Source organism: Oryza sativa, chromosome 1 (genome assembly GCF_034140825.1).
Source record: "Oryza sativa Japonica Group chromosome 1, ASM3414082v1".
Classification (NCBI taxonomy): Eukaryota; Viridiplantae; Streptophyta; class Magnoliopsida; order Poales; family Poaceae; genus Oryza; species Oryza sativa.
Window position 1 is genome coordinate 10341428 of NC_089035.1, and position 23953 is coordinate 10365380.

Below are 23953 nucleotides of genomic sequence, written 5' to 3' on the forward strand. Positions count from 1 at the left end.
GGACAGGCCGGCGGCGTGGAGGGTAGACCAGCCGCCGGGCCGGGTCCGCGAGGCCCGTAGGACATGAGGGCCCACAACTTGTTTGGATGGGGCTTACTACCGGCCCATCAATATGGGTGGGCCACTGGGCCGTGCTGCTGGGTGTAGTTGTGCGGGATTTTGGGCCGGGAAGCGTACGAAGAATAATAGTACAAGCTATCAAAAGCCAACGCAAAGCAAAGCCGGCGGCAAAGAAATAATTATGAAGTGGGTTTTGCTGAACTGGTTTTATCGGGGATGATTTCTTTGGTGGGAAAGAAGCAAGTGGTGAACGGTAAAAGGATTCAGGTGGCTGCTAGATCAGCTATATTTATTATTGCTCTTACACTAAATTATAGGATGACGAAGAAAAAAACAGATGCAAAATCATGGAAAGGATAGCATAAACCTCCTAAAGAAATCCTCAAGGTAAATGTAGATGTTTACTTTGACATCGTCTTGAGTACATAACAAGGGCGGATCTAAAGTGTTAGCGTCGATGTCAAGCGACACTGACGACTTTCGGTAAAACTTATGGTTAAACTGTTTATCCATATGTTATAACACTATAGTCTAAATATAATTTGCATGCTATGACATTAACGAATTAATTTTCTAGATCCACCACTAGTATAGGAGGAACCGGAGTAGTCGATCATATGAGATGCACATGGAAATTTTGTAGCTGGTTGTTGCAAATACTTACCTTATGTTGCTGATACAGTAATGGTGGTGGCAACGATGCAAGATGGAAGTTTTTCAAGAACAACGTCGGCGTTGGTTTTCTATAAATACCATACTTTTTTTATGTGATTATGTTAAAGTCTCCATTGATTGAGTATTGTAATAGGGAAGTTAATTGCATGGCACATGTTCTAGCTAATCATGTTTCTAAGTTGAAAAATTTTTATAGTTGGGTCGATGGGGTCTCTATATTTTTCTCAACGTTCTAGCGAATGATGTAACTATATGTTTGCAGATTAATAAAGTGGGATGGCTTCCTTAAAAAATTGCCGGTGGCAACGAACAAATGTGAATTCACGTGGCGCCGGTGACTTTCACGTTGCCCCACGCGCTAATTAGTACCGACGACGTAGCTGGGTTTCGACTTTCTTATCTCTCGTACATCGTCAGAAAACGGGTACCAGCTGTATATTGACATCTTCACATATATACTGGAGTAGGATCTTAGTAGTAATTTTGAGTTACGTTGACTTTGCTCTGATCTGCTGATTGCTACGCCTGGCCAGTCGCTGACTCGCTGCCAACATTCCTCATTGCCTCTTTGGTTGTATTGTAGAGTACCAATAAATATATATGTACAATGTACGAGCTACGTTTGTTTACTGGTACATCGTTTACCACTGAAAAATAATTAATCAAATACGAGCCCATGAATTTAGGTTTCACAACGAGCTAGAAACCTATCCATTTGAGTTACACCCCCTTCGTAAAAGCAGATCATGTGGTAGCTGAATTGGTACTATATATCATGTGTTAATTTAAAGCGTCACCAATAGTCTCTTTATTTCACTCTCTAAGCAAAAAAAACTTTAGCAACTATGGATAAAAAATACACTCAATCATACTGACCATATTACTCGCCAAACATGCGCTCAACTTAACCAAATTTGGTCAGCTGCTACCATCTCTCTCATCGCCATTCTCCACTCTCTCACTTTCGCATCTCCATCTCTTTTCTCTACCTGTCGCCATGGCCGATGACAGGGTGCCCGACCTTCTTGACCCCACGACCACCCTAACTTGCCCTCACCGCCGTCGGTCGGCACCCTCCTCTACTGCTCCGAAGCTCAGGAAGAAGGTGTGCCTCGCCGTTGCTGGCCTTGGCTTCATCGCTCCATGTCTGTATCTCCCTATCTCTCTCCTGTCCCCACAGTCTCTCTCCCGAGTCGTCGTTTGGAGATGCACCATCCACCACGGTTGCGGCATTCGCCTCAGACGCCATCCGATCCGCTTTCGAAAAACAAATCGATAAGTGTTGCCACCATCCGCCGTTGCGCCTCGCCATTGTCTCCTAGCCCTTGCCCGTGCCGCCAATTTCCGCTGCCTCTCTCTCTCTCCGACACCAATCCTTAGCACCGATTCCAAAGGCCACCACAGTGCCATCTCCATTTACTTTCGCCGCCAACCAAAGTCCCACCATCTCCGGCTCCTCTCTGCGCCGCTATCCCCACTTCTGGCCCTTGCACGATGCTGCCATCGTGCTAGCTCCTCTTGATGTTGGTTTCTTGGATAATGGAGTGGGAGGAAGTAGAAGGGGAGTAGAGGCTGATATACAGGTCCAGTTGTTATTTTGGAGAAGGTTAATAGAGAGGCCATTAGAGTGAGTAACAAGTTTAACTTGCTAAATCCGTTAGAAACTTGGCTATACGGGTGTTTGAAGTGTCTAATTTGGATTGACGGTTGGACTTGCTTTGTGGCGTTGGTACACGTTGATAGGTCTGATCCTAGAAAAAAAAGAAAAAAAAAAGAGAGAAACCAACCCGCTATACGTTAAACACACGACAGAGATACCTGCGTACACACGAAAGCCGAGAAAGCAGATGGCAGCAGGACACGGCATGTTTGAGTCCTGGTACAGTAGCCAAGGAGAGTAACGGTTGTCAGTACATGTGCAGTCTACTCCTAGCTTCAGACCAACGAGAAAACTGTGGACGACGCCGCCGGATTATGTTAGATCATAATCGAAACATGATTGGCCTGGGTTTAACTTAACAAGAAATCGTTGACGACTGGCGATTGACTCTGCTGTATATGTATGGCTAGGCGCTGATGATACAACTCAAGTCATCGGCGTTGGCAGCACACAGTAGAAGCAGTCATATCACTCCTGCTTGTGCCGCCTTCGCGTACGTATCACCTGTGCCAGCGTGTGATCGGCAAGCTAAGGGGGGCTATAGTAGCTTAGAGAGGCGATTAACGGCCCCTGATTATTAACGAGCTGCACCTGCACACGATGACTAACCATCATCACCACCACCATCACCATGACGACGATCACAAAGTCGGGGCCAACTTCTGCAACATCTTGCTTTCCATCATCCTCCCTCCTTTCGCCATTGGCGTCGTCGTCGGATGCAAGGTAGGGGATCGATCTTTCTGATCTGATCTTTGGCAATATTGTTTATTTCTTTGCACATTAGCTAATTAAATCGCGCTAGATGATCAAGATGTGCATATATATGCACACATGCATGCATATATATAGACGTAGCTGCATGATCTGATGATGTGTATTGTGATGGGTCCTGACCTGATTCGGCGTGTTACATACATGTACGTACAGAAGGAGTTCTGGATCTGCCTTCTCCTCACCTGCCTCGGCTATCTTCCGGGCATCATCTACGCCATTTGCATTATCAGCGGTGCTCATATCCACGACTGATCATATGCATGCGTCTCTACCACAATATTCAAGGTGATCGACCACTGATCAAAATATAATCTTGGTCAAGTTAATTAACAGTTATTTTCCTAGACAATTATCTACGTGTGGGAATTAATGGTGACTAACAACATATATATTGTATGATTCTATAATCTTGCAGGAACTGTGCAGGCCGACGCAGTCCGTAGCCTTTGTTTCAAATTAATTGAGTCGTCAAGCTAGTAATTAATAAAATGAAATTGTGTGTCGTCGTGAAGCCAGTAATAATTGTAATGGATTTGATATTTATCGATCGGTCTAAGGAAGCGTTGTGGTCTACTAGATCGATCAATTACTTAATTTGTATAATTTGTATCAATTCTCATGATCGGCCTCTTTAATTAATTATCTATATGTATGTCTTTGCTTCAGTTGTTGGGGAGACTGACTTTCTTGTTGGTTAATTTTGAAAGCTAAGAACATAACAACAGTCAACAAAAGATTATTTGTTATGTCCAGGCTTGTCTTGTCAATTTAGTAGCCCGAAGCGAAGCTAGAAAAATGGATCATTTAATACAACCACTATAACGGATACCCTCATCTCAATCGGGCGGTAAGCCTCATCTCAATCGGGCATGGCGTCCGTCACAGGCTAGAAGTCACTGATGTGAAGAGCTATCTCAATCGGGCAAACGGCCGTCACGGATGATTCTATCTCAATCGGGCCCTAAGTAAAGCCCGTCACCGATAGCTTTGACCCAGACGACCAGTCAAACTATAGCCCGTCACAGATGACCTATCTCAATCGGGCCACAACTAGCGTCCGTCACAGATGACCCTTATCTGTGACGGGCATTAACTATAGCCCGTCACAGATGACTCATCTGTGACGGGCTAGTATAGGTCATCTGTGGTCAACGGTTAGCTACTATACGATCAGTTATTTATTTTAGTTAAAGTACCTACTACTATCAAATGCGTCATGACTTGTGCGTCACCGGAATGCCCCATCGATGATGTCACTTTGATAGCAGTTTATGCCAGGCACGAGGCATCCACAAGCTACAGCGCGTGCGGGGGCGGGGGGGGGGGATTAACGGCGTGCAGCGCTGGAAAATGCTTACATCTTAGTTTGGGGTACCAACCGAAGCCTTGTTGGCCCATATGTGATCTCCTTGAGCACAGTCTAGATAGAGCTTAAAATTTTTGGATGGATTTTCCTTAGAAATAAGTCTAGATTGAGTCCCTCAAATAAGGGTCCAATCTAACTTGTACCTCTCAACCACAATATTAGAAATCTTGACCCCCGTAACAATTGAAACCATTACTATTTAACTCTATGATAAAATTGATAGTGGTATTTGTTGATGTGACATCCACGTGTCATCCTAGTCGTCAAACAAAATAAAAAATAAAATATGACTCACCAGCCACACTTCCCTTGCTCTCTCTCTCTCCTTCCTTCTATAACCCCTCTCTCTCTCCCCCCATGTTTTCTTGGCGGTAGCAGAGGGGTACACGTGCAGAGGGTGGCCGCAGGGCGACAGCACAAAGCCTTCCGCATCAAGCGGTGCCTCGATGAGGAGTTATGGCATGGAGCAGGACGATTCCAGCGGCGGAGACAAAGATGGCATGGTGGAAGGCATTGGGGGAGATGGGGAGCATGCTCCAAGCCGCCACTCCTCGTCCCGGCTCCGCATCGTCGATGGAGGGTCTCGCCGCTTGAGATCCTCCCCCTTGCGGCCGGCACCACCTCCCCCCCCCCCCGTGCCGCACCCATCAGTATGCGCGCCTGGTGAAAGGCACCTAGCGAGATAGCGACAAGGGAACAAAGTGGCATCCTACCTTCCTCCCGGCGCTCGTCGACAGGTGTGGGAGCAACCAGGAGTTACACCTGGTCTGGTCATTCCTGCGCTATACCCGCTGCGCTGACTTTGCGCACTGCAGATAGCCACGGCTTCCTGTCCACGCTCGTCGGTAGGTCTGGGAGCGGTAGAGAGTTAATCCTGGTCTAGCCGACACCACCCGATGAGATGCGTTGTTCCTTTCCCGTCGGCCACAAATGGAGATGGCGCCAGATCCTGTTGTCGACCCCTTCCACACATGAGCCCATCGTCTCGGCCCTGCTAGCTCCCTGGCTAGACCACCACATCCTCCTCATCAGCTGCCATGGAGGAGGGTTGGAGATGCAAGGGGCTGTTTGCAGAGAGAACATGTGGAGAGAGGAAGATGAGGGAGGAGAGAGAGAAAAGAAAGAGAAGGATGAGACACTGACCATGCGTGCCCCTCATATGTTGACTCAGCTAGTTGGATCAAATTCAACGGGCCAAGTCAACGGAAATCGCTCACAAAACCACCCGGGAAGCTATTTTGCACCGGCTTCAATAGTTAGAGCCAAGATATCTGATGTTGCGGTTGGGGGATACGGATAAGTTTGGACCAATATTAGAGGGAGATAAAGTGGACTGACTTTGCCTTACTAAAGCTGTGCTCCAAATAGGCTGGCCTTCGTGATGAAACACGGGGTCCAAAACGAAATTAAGCGTAGCAAATCTTCGCGGAGTAAAGCCCACAATTTTAATTGGGCTGGACCGAGCGAACTCATACCAGTGAAAACGAAGGTATCTTCGGTGTTTGTGGAATAAGTTCACTCTAGGTTCCTCAATTTGTCACCCAGCCTAATTTTCATCCTCAAAACCGGTTACAACACATCCCTCAACTTACAAAACCATGCAGAAGAGGTCCCTCGGCAATATTGTGACCGGTTTTGGATGACGTGGCACATACGTGGTTCCTTTTGACTAGGTCCTCATCCCACATGGCATTGACGTGATGTTTTGATTCGAAAAAAATAAAGGAGAAAAATTGAAAACAAAATATTGTCACACCCCAATCCGGCACCGCCGTACAGCGGCACCTGATTAGAGCGTGTCGTAGGAAAAACGGCGCGAACCGCTTCCTACGAAACCGCGATCTCAGTACCAGTCCCAGGACATAGCGCCGGTACCCACAGTGACAAATATGAATCATTGCAATCCTTAGAATAAATAGAGGACTTATTTACCTTAACTTAGGTTGCAACTCAGGACAGCCCGAGATTACAACCGACGACACGGACGAGGCAACACCAACAACGGCAGCAGCAGCGGAAACAACGGACTAACACTCAACACCACAGGGGACGGCTGGGAACTAGGACGAAACCCTAATCTTTGCTTCAACTTCATCTTCAGAGCTGGCAGAACTATATTTATATAGAGAGCAAGGGTGAGTACTTACGTACTCAGCAAGCCATGGGAACTTAGGTGGTTAATGCAAGCTTCAAGGGAAGGCTGTTATTTTTCAATCAATTTTATTTGCAAGTTTTCAACAATCTAAGTGTGTGCTTTCCACAACCAGAGCGAGACAAGTCTCAGCTTGGTCGGGGAGGGGGGTGAGAAGTGACCAAATTTATTTATCAAGATTTGCACAACTCCCAGAGTTGGCCTCGAAGCTGGTTTCCCAAACCAAACCAATTTTCCAAACTTTCAGAGTTAGGTCGTCTCCAAACAACCAATCACTTTCAAGGACTCCCTGTCCCGCTGTCTCCCTGACAGCCACTTGCTTTCCAAAAATCAGGTTTCCCAGACCTTAACACCTTTTCACAAAGCAGGGTAAAACGAAAACTACGCTAAGGAATCACCTCACATCTGCCCATGACCGTGGGCACGGCTGTTCGAACAGTTTGATAACCTCTGCAGAGGGGGTACACTTTACCCACACGGCATTACTAACCCGGATCACCCAGCCCGTGGGGATCAGCCACGTCGGGAGACCTCCAAGCTTTCATGACAAGGCATTTCCAAAGCCGACACAGGTTTACCATATGCCGACGAGAGGGGTCCCAGACCAACAACAGGTTAGGTCCCAGACCATACTGTGCCAGGAAGACCAGGGGTCCTCCCCGACACCACCCCGGCGAATCCACTTGTCTCTCGGCATCAAGGCTCCCCTGATTAGCTAATTACTCAGCCAGGGGTGTCCCATTCCACCCATGTGGTTGTACTATTATATGCTCGGATGTAATTCCGAAGGAATCGGCCCTTAAATGCGACCGCACAAGCTTCCCGCCCAGGAATGGTCTTGTGTCGCGAGTTTTATTTTTAAAGCTCATTTTCTTTCACAAGGCACCGACCCAGGCGTCGGGTTTCCCAATCGTTTTGTAAACCAAGTTTTACCCAAGATGTTTATCATATTTTAAGTTTGAAGGCGACCGTCGATACTCGCATAGAGTGCACGAATACCGAGGCGCGACCAGGTGGTTACAAGGAAACATGATATAGCAATTAACAATGGAAGGATCAAATGCAACAAGTTAGGTATGCCCACCGATCTGCCTCGCAGACGGGGCAACATATTAATTGCAATCCTATCAATGCATAATATTTTGCAAGCAATATAATTAAGTTCAAATATAGGCTCAATATGTTCAAAGGTGGCTTGCCTTGCTCAGGGTCTTGATCTTCACGAATCTTCAAGAAATCCGCTTGATGAAAATCTGGTAACCGCAACTATACGCAAACAATCAAAAACCTAACCAAAAGACCAAAAGAAAGATCCTATTTAGACTAATTAATAGTGACATTAAATAGATCTCAATTTTACGGAACTACTGGAAGTAGAACGGAGTCAATCGGTCGAGCGGTTGAGGAGATATGGATTTTGGAAGCTTAATTGGATTTCTGGACAAGGAAATGATCTATCGGATTTTTTTGGAGTACGAGAAATGGCTTATAGAATTTATAGAAATAATATTCTCAAGAGTATTATTGACAGTCACTAACATGCAGGACCAATGGGTTGAATTATTGAAATCCCCGGATTAAGAGGAAGGATTTTATGGAATTTGGAATATAGGAAATGTTTTATGGAGCAGGAGATATGATTTATTGCATTTATGGAAATGAATATTCTCAAGAATACCCTTTTATCACTCATTGACATGTGGGGCCAACATATGGTGAGAGAGAGGTGAATTGGGAGGGAGCATATATAGACTTTTGGTCATTGTGTTTGGCGGAGGGAGTAAAAATGGACTTCCTTTGTTTCAATGGGCCGAGGAGGGGGAGCTGGTCGATGGGCCAGGCCCACGAACGGGGAGAGAGAAGGGGGGTGGCTGACTGGGCAGGGGTTGACTTGGTCTGGTGGGGTCAGCGGCTGAGGTGGCGTCCACGTGGACGCCACGTCGGACAGGGAAGGGAGAGGAGGCCGGGCGGCTCATCGGACGGCCGACGGCGCTCGGCGCGCTCCGGCGAACGGCGGCGAATCGGAGTGGGCGGCAGGCACTGGAAGCGAGAGGAGGAGGCGGGGAATCGGTTCCACGGATCAGATCGGAGAGAAGGGGCGCGACGGCGGCCGGCGACGGTGGCGAAGCTCGCCGGATTGCCGACGTGGATACGCGATGGGAGGGAAAAAGAGGGCGCGGGCTATGGTTCGATCGAATCGGTGTGGTGTTGCGACGCACACGCATTGGGCGCGGAGGCCGATGGTCGCCGGTGTTGCTCGCGCGGCGGCGCTGCGCGGCGGCGAAAAGGGCGGCGCGGCGCGAGAGCTGGAGGGGAGGCCGGCGGCCACGGGGCAGCAAGGGAGAGGTCAAGAGGGGCCCGAGGAAGGTGGTGGCGAGCAGGTTCGAAGAGAGGGGGGGGGGGGGGGGAACCGACGGCAGAGCGTGGCCGTGTGCCGCGGTGGTGAATCGGGCGGCACGACGCGGGAACAAGAGAGAAGGCCGGCGGCTAGGGCGGCGGTTCGGGGAGAGTCGAGGGGGCTCCAGGAGGGTGGAGACGAGAGGATACGGCGAGGGGATGGCCGACGGCGGCGCGCGGTCATGCGCGGCGGCGGCAAATCGGGCGACATGGTGCCGGAGTTGGAGGGGAGGCCAGCGGCCGGAGCGACTGTTTGGGGTGGTTCAAGGGAGCTCAAGGCGGGCGGTGGCGCGGGGAGTCGCCGAGAGGGAGGCCAATGGCGGCGCTCAGCCGAGCGCAGCGGCGGCGGGAACAGAGCATGACGGGGCGGTCATAGCACCGAGAGGGGCACGGCCAGGGAAACAGAGAGGGGGCGCGAGGAGTTCCGGGAGGGCGACAGCGAGCTGGTTCGACGAGAGAGAAGGGCCGACGACGGCGCGCGGAGCGCTCGGCGGCGATGGTGGCAGGGCGATGGCGAGAAGAGTGAAAACGAGACCGAAGCAACACGGCGTACGGCAAGGGGAAGGGGACGGGGAGCTCACCAATCGGCGAGGAATGGCGTCGGCGGCGATTTGAGGATGGGAAGGGGAGGAAGGCCGTTGGCGGCGCACGGGGACGAATGCGACGCCGAAGCGGGCGCACCAGGGAAGGAGGGGACGTGGGGTGGAACGGCTTGGTGTCGGCGCGGCGTTCTTGTCCGTGGCGACGAAGGAGGCGGCGGTGCTCCGGGGTTGACCGCGCGACGGCGACCGAGGTTGAGGGAGGATTTGGGGCTCGGTGGGTAGGATTTATAGGCAAGGGGGAGATCGCACACGAGCTGGCGCTCGGCTGGCGGTGGGGCGACGGTTTCGTAGGCGACCCGAAAATGGCGACGGCGAGGATGCGTTGGGCGGCGGGGTCGGTGGATCGAGCGGTCGAATTTGAACGCGGAGCGCGGGCCGGCGCGGTCAAAGTGGGGGCCGCGAGCTGGCGCACCGGCGTCAGCGGCTCTCTGCCTCCACGTGCAAAGAGACGAGGACAGAGGGAGAGCGGTCGAGCTCGGGAAGGAAAAAGGGAGGACGAGGCAGTGGAAAGGGGGGTTTTGCTTTTCCCGTTTTGAGGACATGCGGCAGACGAGGCGAGCTTCTCTGCGTCCAAGCTTTGGCGGCTAGCGGCGGGACCAGGGCTGACGCGGCGGCGGCCGGGCGGTCGGCCACGCGCGAGCGCGCGGGAACGAGCGAAGGCGGTGTGGATTTGAGCGGCGTCGGCGGGATTCGGCGCCGGGGAGAGAGAGAGAGAGAGAGCGAACGGAGAGGGAGAGAAAAGGGAGAGAGGCGAGAGCTCTCTTCCTCTCTCGGCTCTGCTGAGCGACCACGTGCGGCGCACGTGAGAGAGAAGGGCAGAGGGGAGAGATGGGCCGAGGGAGGGGAATTCGGCCCACAAACCCGAGGGATGCAAATTAGACTTTTTCCAAGGAAATCGATTCGGGAGGAAACGAGATTTGGAAATTGAATTTGGATTTCGAACTTGATACTTGGTCTCAGGAAAACAGGGAGGAATCAAGGGAATGCATCCAAGCGGGAATTTGGTATTTCTTTGGGATAGATTTCAAAGATAGATAGGTAGACGGACGGACCGATGGATATCGTAGAGATAGATAGATCAACAGAGAGATCGGTAGACGGATAGTTAGATGGGTTGACAGGTAGAGAGATCGATGATTAGATCGAGAGACAGATAGGTCGATGGATATGTAGATAGGTAGATCGATCGAAAGAGAGAGGGACGAAATGAACCAATCGATGAGTTTGAATTTTGAGGATTGACGACAAATGCGGATAGGGTTTTACAAGAGGAATCCGAATACGGAAATTCGAACTCTCAGATTGGTGTAGGTAGATTGATAGGTCTAAACTTTAGGGAGAGGGAGAGAGATGGGTTGGAATAGAAGGAAGAAGTGGACCAGGAAAAAGGAAGAAGGAATCCAACCTATGAGGGAGGTTAAATAGACTTTCACAGAGAGATTTAATTGGGAGGTTTAGGGCTGGAGTCTGGATTCGAATTTCGAAGTCTATACTTGGTCTCGGGATAATAGGAAGGAGTCAAGGAAGGGAACAATATTCAGAGACGAGTCAAAGGGAGATGGATAATTTAGAGAAGGAGAGTGTAACTTGGGAGTTTGAGTTTGACTACTCGACGAGATATGTGGGTAAGGGATTTAGAAGAGAAATCTGAATAGAAGGGTTTAGACGAGATTATTTGGAACGGATATTATCCTGGGGATAGATCTATACTCGGGGATTGTTCTAGGATTACTTGGATGGGGTTTCAAAGAGAGGGGAAATCTCGGGAATTGGGTTTCACAAAAAGGAATTCAATATGGATCTGCACCAGGGGATTTGGAGCAAATACTCGGAAATGGTTTCAACGAATGACGGAGCGATAGGTGGAGGGAGATTACAAATATGGGAGTTGAGATCAATTATTCGAAAGAGAGTCAAGGGAAGGTAGAGAGAGGGAGAGATGAAATTGAGAGGTTAAGTTCGAATTCGAGAGTCGGTTTGAAGGAAACAAGGGAGAATTTAGGTCTCGGAGGTGAATCATTGGACTGGGTTAGGGTTCGGGCATTCAACAAAGATCACGGGTGGGGTTTCAGGATGGAACTCCGAATAGAAGGGATCGAACTTCGGGATTATATTGGGATGGAAATTTTGAGGAGACGATCTTTGATAACAGGGTATGGAGACAAGGGAGGGATTTTTAATTGAGATCTATGGCACAACTTAGACTCAAACACTCAAAGAACGAAATTTTCGCAATTAGGATTTTAAATAAATTAGCTTTTAACGTCTCGCGAAAAGTGGGGCGTTACAAAAATTAAACAAAATATAAGGGACCCACCCGTCAGTCAAATAAAAAATAGTGGGACCCACATATCAGTGGGTCTCACCTTTTCCACCCCATCTCTTCGCCGCGGATGATAGAAAGAGAGAGAGGCAAGGAGGCTGACCACGTGGTGCTCCTCTCTCCCGCCGCTGTGCGCCCCTCCTCTCGCTTTGGCCGCGCCCCGACTCCTCACCCGCGCGCCGGAAGGAGGGAAAAGAAAATGCGGCGGCGAGTCGTTGCCCGAGCTCGTCAATGGTGGACAATGGAGGTGGATTTGGCGAAAACCCGTCGCCGACGTCAGCGCCTAATTCCTCCACCCACTGCCCGGACGACGACGAGGTGAGCCTAGGGATGAAGTCCCGCCGGATCTACAGCGGTCATTGCGCCCACCAGGAGGAGGCGAGATGGCCTCGGCGGTGGCCGGCAGCAGCGACCCGAAGCAGGTGTGGCAGTGGGTGCGGAGACGCGCAGTAGAGGTGGAGGAGCAATAGGTGGTGCACGGGGTTGCCGCTCCGCTCCTCGGCTCCACTCGGTGCCTAGCGCCCGCCGTCGCTTCGCCCACCGCTGCTCTGCTTCCACCCGCCGCCCCTCTGCTTCGCCTGGCGCCCAGCGCTCGCCGTCGCTCCAACCACCGCCCTCCGCCGCTCTGCTTCCACCCGCCGCCCCTTTGCTCTGCCCACCGCCCGCTGTCGCTCCGCCCACCGCTCTGCGCTGCTCGCCGCTGCTTACCCTTTTGCAGTGTAGGGGAGAGAAAGAGAGGAGGGGTGGAGGGAAGAGGGAGGATGACATGTGGGACCACATGGGACCAAATTTATTTATTTATTTTTTTTACAAACTTAGTCAAACTTAAAGCATTTTGATTTTGACCAAAGTCAAAATGTCATATAACCTGAAACGGAGGTAGTATCAGTTTGTATCAATTCATGATCGGCCTCTTTAATTAATTATCTATGTGCCTTTGCTTCAGTCCTTGGGGAGAATGTGACTTGCTTTGTCGGTTAATTTTGAAACCTAAGAACATAACAACAGTCAACAAAAGATTCTTCATTTCTTTGTTATGTCCTCGGCTTTCATTTCATACATAACAGTCAGCATATGGTAACCTCTGATATTACTTGATATGCTCAGAACTCTGATTAGCTAATTGACCTTTCCGTCAGTTGATGATTACTATGATTGAAAGAAACGTTGACGACTTGACTACAATCATATGAGACATTGTTGCTTTGCGCATTAGCGATCATACATCTCTCTTTGGATCGTTGATTCTGCTGGTGTAGATTAACCTTATTCTCTTCTCAGTTAATCACAACATTGCACACTTACTCGTCTCAATTAATTGTAATCTTCTCCTATTTAATTTTATCTATTTTTTAATACCCATGTTGAATCCAAAACATTATATATATTTAGACGAAGGTAATACAATGCAACCATTTCGAGAAATAGTGACATATCAAATTAATGGCTTATGTGTAAAATGAATTTTATTAAACGATCAAATTGCATTGACATCTGTCTCAGTCTCTAAGGCTGCGCTCGGAGCTGCAGGTTGGGTAATTTTTTTTATGGGATGCAGGTTGGGTACTTCACCTCCGGCATACAAAACGAAGCGATCCATTACCACATGATTAATTATTAGCTAAAATAAAATTGAAAAAGGATTAATATGATTTTTAAAAGCAAATTTTATATAGAAACTTTTAAAAAGAATGTGTCGTTTAGCAATTTCTGAAGCGCGTGTACATAAAATGAGAAAGTAAAAGTTAGGAGGAGGTGGTAAAAACGCACCCTTAGTATTGCACATCTCTCTCCTAGCCGGTTTATCTCATTTCGATTTGGACTCTCGAAGCCTCATAAAGATTGACAACACCTCTATTTTTTAATCTATATTTATGCAACAACGTATTTTGTTTCACTGTTAGTATCCGATGATTTAGGGTCTGCTTGCTAGCAGCTGCATTTTTTTAAATCATAATTAAGCTGTAGTTGTAAAATTTAGAAAATAAGCTAGAACTCATAAGATGAGAAACTCAGTTTTTTCATATTATCAGAAACTGAATACCAATTAACTGCATTTTAGAAATTTAATCTCCTCAAACAGTGAAACAAGCCCTCAGTTTTCAGTACTAGTTAAGATCTGTAATTGAAAAAAAGAAGAGACCGAAGACTCCAAAAGTATGCATGTTGTGTGAAGTGTGGCCGTTGCAATGTGAAGACTAGAACCTGTATCTGAAATGAAGAACACACGTGCACCAACTCAGTAGTTAGATTAAGAACTTGTCAAAAGTGGGCCTTACTGGTTACAGCAGACGATCTAAACCCACCCTGAGTTAGTCTATTGCTCGATTGGATCCTGCATCTACAAGAGAGATATAGCAAGCATCTTCAAGAGAGATGTAGTAGTATAGTCAGCGGTTAGCTATACGATCAGTCATTTATTTTAACCAACGTATCAAAGTATCTAGTATCTAATACTATCAATTGCGTTATGACTTGTGCGTCACTGGAATGCCCCAGTGATGATGTCATTTTTATAGCAGTGTATGCCACTATCCAGGCACGAGGCATCCACAAGCTACAAGCCTACAACACACCCAAGATTGACAGAGTGCGGGGCTGGAAAATTCATACATCTTAGTTTGGGCTACTAACGGAACCTTCTTGGCCCATATGTCTCCCTGACCGCAGTATAGATAGAGCTTAAAAACCGTATAATTTGACTCCCACGATAGTATTGATAGTGGTATTTGCTGACGTGGCATCTAGTTAACAAAGAAAATAAAAAATAAAATAGGACCCACCTGTCACACTCCCCTTGCTCTCTCTCCTTGTTTCTCTAACCTCTCTCCCCCCATGTTTTTTTGGCGATAGCAAGGGGTGCACAGTGTGGAGGGTGGCCGCGGGACGACGACACAAGGCCTTCCGCATCAAGCGGTGCCCCGACAAGGAGCAGGACGTTTTCGACAGTGGAGACGGCTGGCGCGGTGGAAGGCACCGAGGGAGATGGGGAGCACGCTACAAGCTGCCACTCCTCGTTCCTGCTCCGCATTGTTGATGGAAGGCAACGGTGGAAGGCCTCGCCACTTGAGATCCTCCCCCTCACGGCCGATACTACCTTCCTCCCTGTGCCGCCCCCGTCGGCCTGCACGCTTGACTCAAGGCACCTAGCGAGACAGAGACAGGGTACGAAGTGGCATCCCACCTTCCTCCACGCGTCGCATCTGCCGGCCTCCGCCCCTGCCGCGTAGCCTCTGTGCGTCGTTGATAGCCATAGCTTCCACTATGTGCTCATCGGCAAGTGTGGGAGTAGCCGGGAGTTACTCCTGGTCTGGTCAACGCCGCCCGACGAGACGCCACCATTGCCTTGATTCTTTCCCTCTGGTGAGGCGGCGACAAATGGAGATGGCACCAGATCCCGCTGTCAAGGCGTTCCACACGTGGGCCCGTCGCCTCGGCCTTGCTAGCTCCCTGGCTCGACCGTCGTATCCTCCTCATCAGCTACCATGGAGGAGGGGGGAGATACAAGGGGCTGACTGCAGAGAGAACAGATAGAGAAAGGAAGAGGAGGCAGGAGGAAGAGAGAAAAGAAAGAGATGGAAAACGATGAGACACTGACATGCGGGGTTATTCCGACGAAAACCGGTCGAATTTCGCGAAATTTCGAGGTTTCGACAAGGCTCGAAAGTAGAATCCGTATGAGATTTCGATGAGTTTCATCTAAATTCAAATTTGAATTGATAAAATAAGGAAAAAAAATCAAATAAAATCTTATAAATAGTATGATATTCATAAAACCTATTGGGATATAAATTTTTTTGAAAATTTATGTATTCCGTGTATTTACTGAAATTTACAGTAGGAAAGAATAGAATAACAAATTAAAAAAAGGAAAACAATTTCAGTTTACCTCTTTTTCTAGTTACCGATTGAAATTTCGATGATTTTGCTTGGAATTTCGCCAAAGCCGACCGGTTTTCGCAAGCTTATCGGTAAACGTAGGGAATTTGTATTTAAATTTTTGGTTTATGAAATTTGTTCGGAACATACCGGCTTTCCACCGGATTTCACGAAAACCGTCATTCCGCTAGAGACAGAAACGGAAGGCCATCTCGGAATCGTAACCCCTAGGCCTATATGCTGACTTAGCTAGTTGGACCAAATCAACATGAGCGAAAATCGCCCATAAAACCACTGGGGCTATTTTGCATAAGATTCAATAGTTGGAGAGCCAAGATATCTGATATTACGATTGAGATACGAATAAGATTGGACCAATATTTGAGGGAACTAAGGCTGTGTTTAGTTCCTAAAATTGTGGAGAAGTTTAGAGAAAGTTGGTAGTTTGGAAAAAAATTGGAAGTTTATGTGAGTAGGAAGGTTTTGGATGTGATGGAAAGTTGGGAGTTTGGGGGAAGTTTGGTGTGAAATAAATAGGGCCTAAAGTGGACTTACTTTGCCTTACTAAAGCTATGCTCCAAACGGGCTGTCCTTCGTCATGAAACAACAGGGTCTAAAACGAAATTAAGCATAGCAAACCTTCGCGGAGTGAAACCCACAATTTTAATTGGGCTGGACCGTGCGAACTCGCACCAGTGAAAACGAAGGTGTGTTGGCGTATGGAAACCACACGAGACAGCCCACAAGTACGGATAACCTGGCTGGCGCCGCCGGTGCTGATTAGATGCGACGGAGAGATTGGAGCGATTGCAACCTACCGCAAGTCCGAACGTGTTGGAAGAGAGTAGTGAAAGGAGACGCAAAGCCGGCGGCCGGTGGAGGAAGGACGGACGGAAATCACGTGGAATTCAAGGAGTGTAATAATAGACGCGATTGCCCTCTCCGCCCATATCGATATATCTTTATTTCGAGCTACTTTTGACTTTCCATCTGATTTGCCGAATCGCTCGGGGTCACGAGCACCCCGACCGCCGGCCCAAAATCCTCATTGCTTGTAGTAGTAGTAGGTATCTATCAATATATACAAGTCATCTACGAGAATTAAGCCTCCGCACTGCCTGCGCCGGCCGGTGATCTGATCGATATCGGCAGTCAGCCATACATCGATCGAGCGGCAAAGCGCCTATAGCTGCTGCAAGACATGTCGGACGGCACGGCCAACTGCATCGACATCCTCATCGCCATCATCCTCCCTCCTCTCGGCGTCTTCCTCAAGTTCGGATGCAAGGTACATAAAAGCCCTCTTCCTTGATTTAATTTGCAGATTAAACTGAATTATTACGAGATTGGCTTATGTGTGTATATATGCACATGTGGGTGATCGATCAATGATCTGATATTCTGATCTGATCTGACGGGGGGTCTCTGGCTCGATATACAGGTGGAGTTCTGGCTCTGTCTTCTGCTCACCTTCTTCGGCTATCTCCCGGGGATCATCTACGCGGTCTATGCTATCACCAAGTAGTAGTTACATCTCATCTTTACTATACATCTAAGGTGATTGAAGCTAGCTAGTAGTACTAGTGAAACCTGTCTTGCGTCTATGTATCGATTCATGTGGTCTACGTACGTACTGGATCTCAACTACTTGATCTGTATCGGTTCATGATCAGGCCTCTGGGCTACTTCACGTCATAAGGGAGAAGAATTCTTGTGCAATCAGTGTTGAGTGCTTTGCCGACCTTTCATCTAACTGCCCTTCAAGCTCCCAAATGGGTAATCAGTAGAATAGATCGTTACCGCAGATCCTTCTTATGGAAGGGAGAAGACCCTGACAAAACAAATCCGGGAAGTAGCTTGGTAAATTGGGTACAGTCTGTAGACCAAAAATTTTAGGAGGCCTTGGAATTCCAGACCTTGAGAAATTTTTTCGCGCTCTAAGACTACGGTGGCTCTGGTTCAAATGGAAAGAGGACAACAAGCCTTGGGTTGGAATGGATTTACCTTGCGATGACTGCGACAAAAGACTCTTTCAGGCTGCCACTACGATAAATGTCGGCAATGGAGAAAAAATAAATTTTTGGCATGATAAGTGGCTGCAAAATACATGTCCAAAAGACATTGCACCCTTGTGTTTCAACCTAGCTAAGCGCAAACAGAGATCGGTTAAAACGGAATTGACAAACAATTCTTGGCTTCTTTCCTTTCGGCAAATAACTACAATTGAAGAAATCAGCGATCTTGTCCAGCTTGGGGGAATGCTGCAAAATGTTCAGCTTCTACCGCAAACCAATGACGACATCACTTGGAACCTGAACGAATCGGGATCCTACTCTGCAAACAGTGCTTATTTATTTCAGTTCCAAGGGTCCTTCTCTTCGATTGACTTTCATTCCATTTGGAGGTGCCCAGCTGAACCAAAGATGCGCTTCTTTGGATGGCTAATCCTTCACCAAAAAACTCTCACGGCCCAAAATCTTTTGCGCCGGCACTGGCCTTGCAATTGGATTTGTAGCCTGTGTGGAGAGGCGTTTGAAGACACTAACCATCTCTTCAATGTCTGCCCCTTCTTCAGAAAAGTTTGGCTTATGGTGTGCCAATGGCAAAACATACCGGGGGCACAACCTGCAGATGACACCGCAACTTGGTGGGCTGATCTCAATCAACTACACCCCAAACCTTTCAAATTCAGGGTTAAAGGATCTCTTCTCGCCACTTGGTGGAACGTTTGGTTGGAAAGAAACAGAAGAATTTTTCAAAACATCTCTTACACAGAGGATCGCGTTGCGAGAATAGTAAAGGAGGAACTTGATCTCAGACACACTGCTTTCCAACCCCCCTAATTGCCTTTTCTTTTTCGGATTCCGTTTTGTTTGTTTCAGGTTTACTCCCTTCTCCTTCAATGTCTTCCCCTGTATTCTCTGAACTGTTTTTCTCTCCTCTAATGAAATTCCGGCAGAGCTCCTGCCGTCGTTCACCTCAAAAAAAAAAATGATCAGGCCTCTGGATATACATGTATATATCCTGGAAAACTGAATTTTCTGCAATTAGTTACCCATCTGGATTTTCTGTATCGATTCTGAAACTTGTGGACCAACTGGATTTCAACTAATTTTATAATGTCTTAATTCATGATCTTCTTTGTATGTATCCTGCTAATTAAACTGAATTTTCTGCAATTGCCCATGCGAATACCAATCTACATATTACACACCCCTCTCCGTCTCTCGACACTGCTTATGTATTGGTTAGCTCTTCCTTTATTTGTTTGCGAGGTTTCGACTTGCTTGTCAATCTTGAAAGTTGAGGACATGACAAAATCACCAAGCCTTAGTCAATTGCTGATTAGATCATGCATCTCCAATGGAGATGCAGGTTCTCCACGATTAGTTGAGACCAGTGAGTAGAAGTACATATCAAGTGTACGTCACTGGATGCCAAGTTGATCATGGTATATGCCAATATGCCATCCAGCCACGACAAGGATAGCCAACAATTAAACCCAACTTAACAAGCGTGAGGGCTAGACTAGCTAAAAAAATGCGCAATGACTCATCGATAGATTTGGTCGAGCACAATCATTTTGGTCGAGCACAAATTATATGGCTGTTTATGGCCACCGGATAATCCGAGAGCACCGCGAGGCGAGTGCACCGCTTCATGGGCCGGCATATCGGTTTGGCATGCAAACCGGAGGTCTGGTTGGCCCAAATGACTCGTGTCCTTCTCTAGGATTTTTTTATTTATACATTTTTTTATTAAAATATTTACAAAAATAATTTTTTGTTTTGAAAATTTACAAATCTAGTCGCCTATCGCCCTTTGGGAGGGCAGTTTTTAAAAATCGCCCTCCTAAGAAGGTGACAAGGGACCTAAATGCAAATTTTCCAGCAGATCTTTTTAGCTCTATGATTTTACAATTTAAAATTATTATATAAAGTTAGATGAAATAAAACTTTATATCAAAATTGTAGAGCTCGAAGAGATCTACAACTTTGTAAGTTAACAACGTTTTCATTTAAGATCATTTAGATATTCAAATATTCGTTACAAAATATAAAACCTATTTTAAAAAATCTCAGATCTATATTTCAAACGACATCGGATGGAGATAAACTTTATATAAAAGTTGTAGATCTCGACGAGATCTACAACTTTATTGTTTATCACTTTTTCATTTGAAATCATTTGGAGTGTCGAATAAGCATTATTAGGTTTTAAGCAATTAAAACCGGTAGAAAGAGTTTGAACCTAAATAAAAAAATTACATTTAGGTCCCTTGTCGCCCTTTGGAAGGGCGATTAGAGAGTGAGAGGCGACTAGATTTGGAAATTTTCAAAACAAAAATTTTTTAAAAAATATTTTAATAAAAGAATGTAAAAATAAAAAAAATTCCTTCTCCAGAGACATACTGTTTCGTTGGAAAAAATAAGTCTAGATTATGTCCTGAAAGTTTACGTAGGTAACCTGGCCTAATTCAGAATTGGGAAGAAACACAAAGAGTCTGGGTATAGATGTCATCATGCTCATACTCCTTCCGTCCCTAAAATATAAATCTAGTACTGTATCAAAATAACTTAAACTCTAGGGATGAATTTAGATAGTTTAAGTTATTTTTAAAACAGAGGGAGCATGTAGTAGTAATAGTGTTGTGTTCAATCCTTCTCCCCCTGCCCTATCCAACTGACATGATACAACCACAACTATGAGATGATGAAGCTGCAGTAGACGAGGAGAAAATATTTTTAACACCTAGATCAATCACTACTGCTTGCCAGCAGCACGTGGAGTGATAGTGATGCGATAATGACGACACTCTCACTGAAATCTCGAGGCACTCATGAGTCATCTACTCTATAATTCACCAACTGATGTTTACATGCTCATTCCTCATTGATCGGTCAGGATTGTCTCGCTCGAATCCAACGTCCCAAATCGCTCCCACCATCTCCTCACACCGCTTCGTCCCCTCTCCCAATCTCCCGTCATCCACGCCCCCAAATCGCGCCCCTCGATCGAAATCGCTGCTTCCCATCCATTTCCTCACGCACAATTTGCGCTCCCTCTCTCCCGAGTGCAGCCGTTGCCACCGCCGATCGATCATCTCCGTGCGCCCCATCCATCCCTCCACGCGCATTCTCCGCTCCTTCTCTCCCATCGCTCCCTCTCTCCCGGAGCGCAGCCGTCGTCTCAACTTATCGCCGGTGACCAACGTTACGACGGGGTCATCGCCCTCGCCTCGCCTCCTCCGATCTCCTCACCACCGAATCTCTTTTGCGCCGCAACCGGCGCCCTCTCCACAGCGCAAGTCAGCTTCGATCCCTCGCGCGCTGCCACCGGCGCCCTCTCCACCGTGCCGCCATCAGTTCGTCGATCCCTCGCGCGTTGCCACCGGATTCCACCCCACCGCGTCGCAAGTCAGGTAGTCATCGATTCTTATCGTCCACTATCAGTCGCGCCACCCCTAGGACTCCTCGCCATCGCAGGTCATCGAACCCGCCGGCCAACAAAGTAATTAGGTAACCATCGCAATTTTGCATTTTACTGTAGAAATGCAAAATCGTTATATCAGTGGATGTGATTAATAATGCAACTTTCATGTTTCTTATGTGTGTATGCATATCCCACTACTAAACTATCAATGACGATGTCATGGTTTAATCAACTTCATTAGCATCTGCATCTTTTTATATAATGCAAATGGTTTAACTTGATTATCATCTGCATTGTGAAATTATTTACTTCTCTCATGATTGGGATGTTTATATCTGAAAATTCAGAGAAAGCGCTTAAATTAGCAGCGTTGGAATGCTGCAACAAATGAATTCTGATCGAACTCATACAATGCTAATTTTTTTTAACTTCATTGCTTGGTCAGCAACATAGCCCAGGAAACCAATTAAATTGATAGACATGTTGTGTGCTCTTTTAAGAGAACACCATCTGAATTGACATCCAAGTTAAAAGAAGACATTTAATTATCTGAATCATGATGCCAATATTCAGAGCTTCTTTTACTTTTAGTTGTATACATTATTCTGTGATGTGTACCGAAGGTTATATACAGAATGAGAATTTACCTCAATGCTGGAATTGTGCAGTGATAACTTCTGATTTGTGCAGTGATAACTTCCTTAAAATGTTAGATTTGTGCAGTGTTATTTTTTCCTTTAAAATGTCAAATGTGGTTTACATTTTTATTCATGACACCTGAATATGTACATATCGTGCATTAGTAATGTGCAAGCACTTATCGATGTATTGCCTAAAGGAACACTTTTTCAGATAATTAGTGAACTTATGAAAAAAAAACAGATGTTTAATATCTGAATAAATTCATATTCTCTTCTCTGTTTCATGCCTTCATCTGTTCATCAGGATGAGGTAGTTACTGTTGTACTGTAGTTGACAAAGTAATTAGAGTTTGTTGCATTGATTCCTGTGGACTGAATTTCCTGATTCAAGTCTCTTGTTGCTCACTGACAGCCCGTGATATGCCTTCTTCTCAGACAATATCCCCCAAAAGTCAAGCTCAAAGGTACGCATCCTCCTTCAATTTGAAGAAATATATTTTATATTTCACTCAGGTTTGTTTACATAGCATATGCTTAATTAAGGGTGAATAGGCATTTAAAATTGTTAGCATTTTCAATAGTGACAGGAAAATATAGGTTACATGAATTGACCATGAATACATCCAAATCCTTAAGAAAGTCATTTTTTTTCCAAATCAATATATTTCAAATAGCTGATACATGTGACAAAGGAAAATATAGGAGAACGGCCACATAGTAATCTGTTAGCATTTTAGTTTTTTTACATTAATCCATCAGTCCAGGACATCTTCATAAACAATATTCCCAAACCAAGTGGATCAAATAATATGGATGTTAGCATTTTGTTTTTTTTAACATTAATCCCATGTGCATAAAACCTGATATCTCTTTTGAATCCATTTGCTAATTAAGAGGCACGCTCTAGGCGGGACAGAGTTGCCGCCAAGGAGGTCGAGCTCCAAGCAACCTAAAACCTTATTGCCAGCTTTGAAAGAGATCGAATTAACTCTCTTTTCTATTTATTTTTTCAGCTTTGAATTAAATATTGTCGAGTGATGAAGCGAAGAAAATACTTAGTTTTTATCTTGATTACTTGTTTAAACCATTCATCCATTCCTTGGTTATCATTCTGGCAAGGTACATGTGATGCGCTGGATTAATTAGAAAATTTTTTAAAAAAGAGATGACATAACAGAAGATGGGCTACTTTGTTCCTTGAGCCAACTAAGCAAGCTAGCTACTGTGCATGCAGCAGAATCTCAGCTGTCCTTGGGCCTAGCCCATGGCGACTGAGCAGTGCCAAGCAGCAGCAGCAGTTGCAAGTTTAGTCCCACCTCGCCTAGCTAGCTTGAGGAGCACCAGCATATAAGGATGCAATGCCCGAGATTGACTCTGGTTTTTTTTTTGTGTGAAGCGAGGATAGTGTAGGTGTGGTCCAACTGAATAGGTTGGATCGAATACGATGGGCCCTGGGTCACAATATGCATGAATGATAAATTGATTGATCGATTAAAAATCTGGCTATTTTTTTGGTGAGATGGATTGATTTGTTGGTTTCTTAGGAATTTGTAGCACAGTATCAATTTTATGGAGTTTATCTATGGGTGGGTGGTGGACAGTAATGTGTGTGGTGCGTCAGTCTTAAGTTGTGCTAATTATTTTTTAACATGTGGTTTTTCTTTCTGACATGCTCTTTCATTGCAAATGGTTTCAGTAATTAACCATTCTCTGTTCACATACTGTTTAGGTGTTCGCAAACAGTCATGCTTGTAAAATCTCTTGCCCTTTTCCCCTAGGAATGTTAAATTTAATAATGTTATGCTCTTTTTAGGATTTCCCCTTGCCAATAGCATTGGTGGAGATAAAGTGGAAGGTGGAAAACTAATGACCATGGGAAGAAGGTCTGACTATCTCATTGTCTTATTTGACCTGTATTTCAGTATGCGTTTAGCTTCTTGGCAATCAATTGTGGATGCAATAGAACTGTTTGAGCTTCTTGGTACTAA

At 46.3% G+C, this 23953-nt stretch overlaps 1 protein-coding gene and 1 long non-coding RNA gene across 2 annotated transcripts; one reads left to right on the forward strand and one right to left on the reverse strand.

Moving 5' to 3' along the window:
* Window positions 1-1511: 1511 nt before the first annotated feature.
* Window positions 1512-9883, reverse strand: LOC136354902 (uncharacterized). The gene is made up of 2 exons (XR_010738765.1): window positions 9669-9883; window positions 1512-7978 (listed from the first exon to the last, which is right to left on the reverse strand). It is a non-coding gene; the product is annotated as an uncharacterized lncRNA (long non-coding RNA).
* Window positions 9884-17002: 7119 nt separating this feature from the next.
* LOC4325147 (hydrophobic protein LTI6B) lies at window positions 17003-17610 on the forward strand. Its single transcript, XM_015778346.3, has 2 exons — window positions 17003-17179; window positions 17333-17610. Exons 1-2 carry the CDS (start codon window positions 17093-17095, stop codon window positions 17414-17416), a joined length of 171 nt encoding a protein of 56 aa, XP_015633832.1. The 5' UTR covers window positions 17003-17092; the 3' UTR covers window positions 17417-17610.
* The last annotated feature ends 6343 nt before the right edge of the window (window positions 17611-23953 follow it).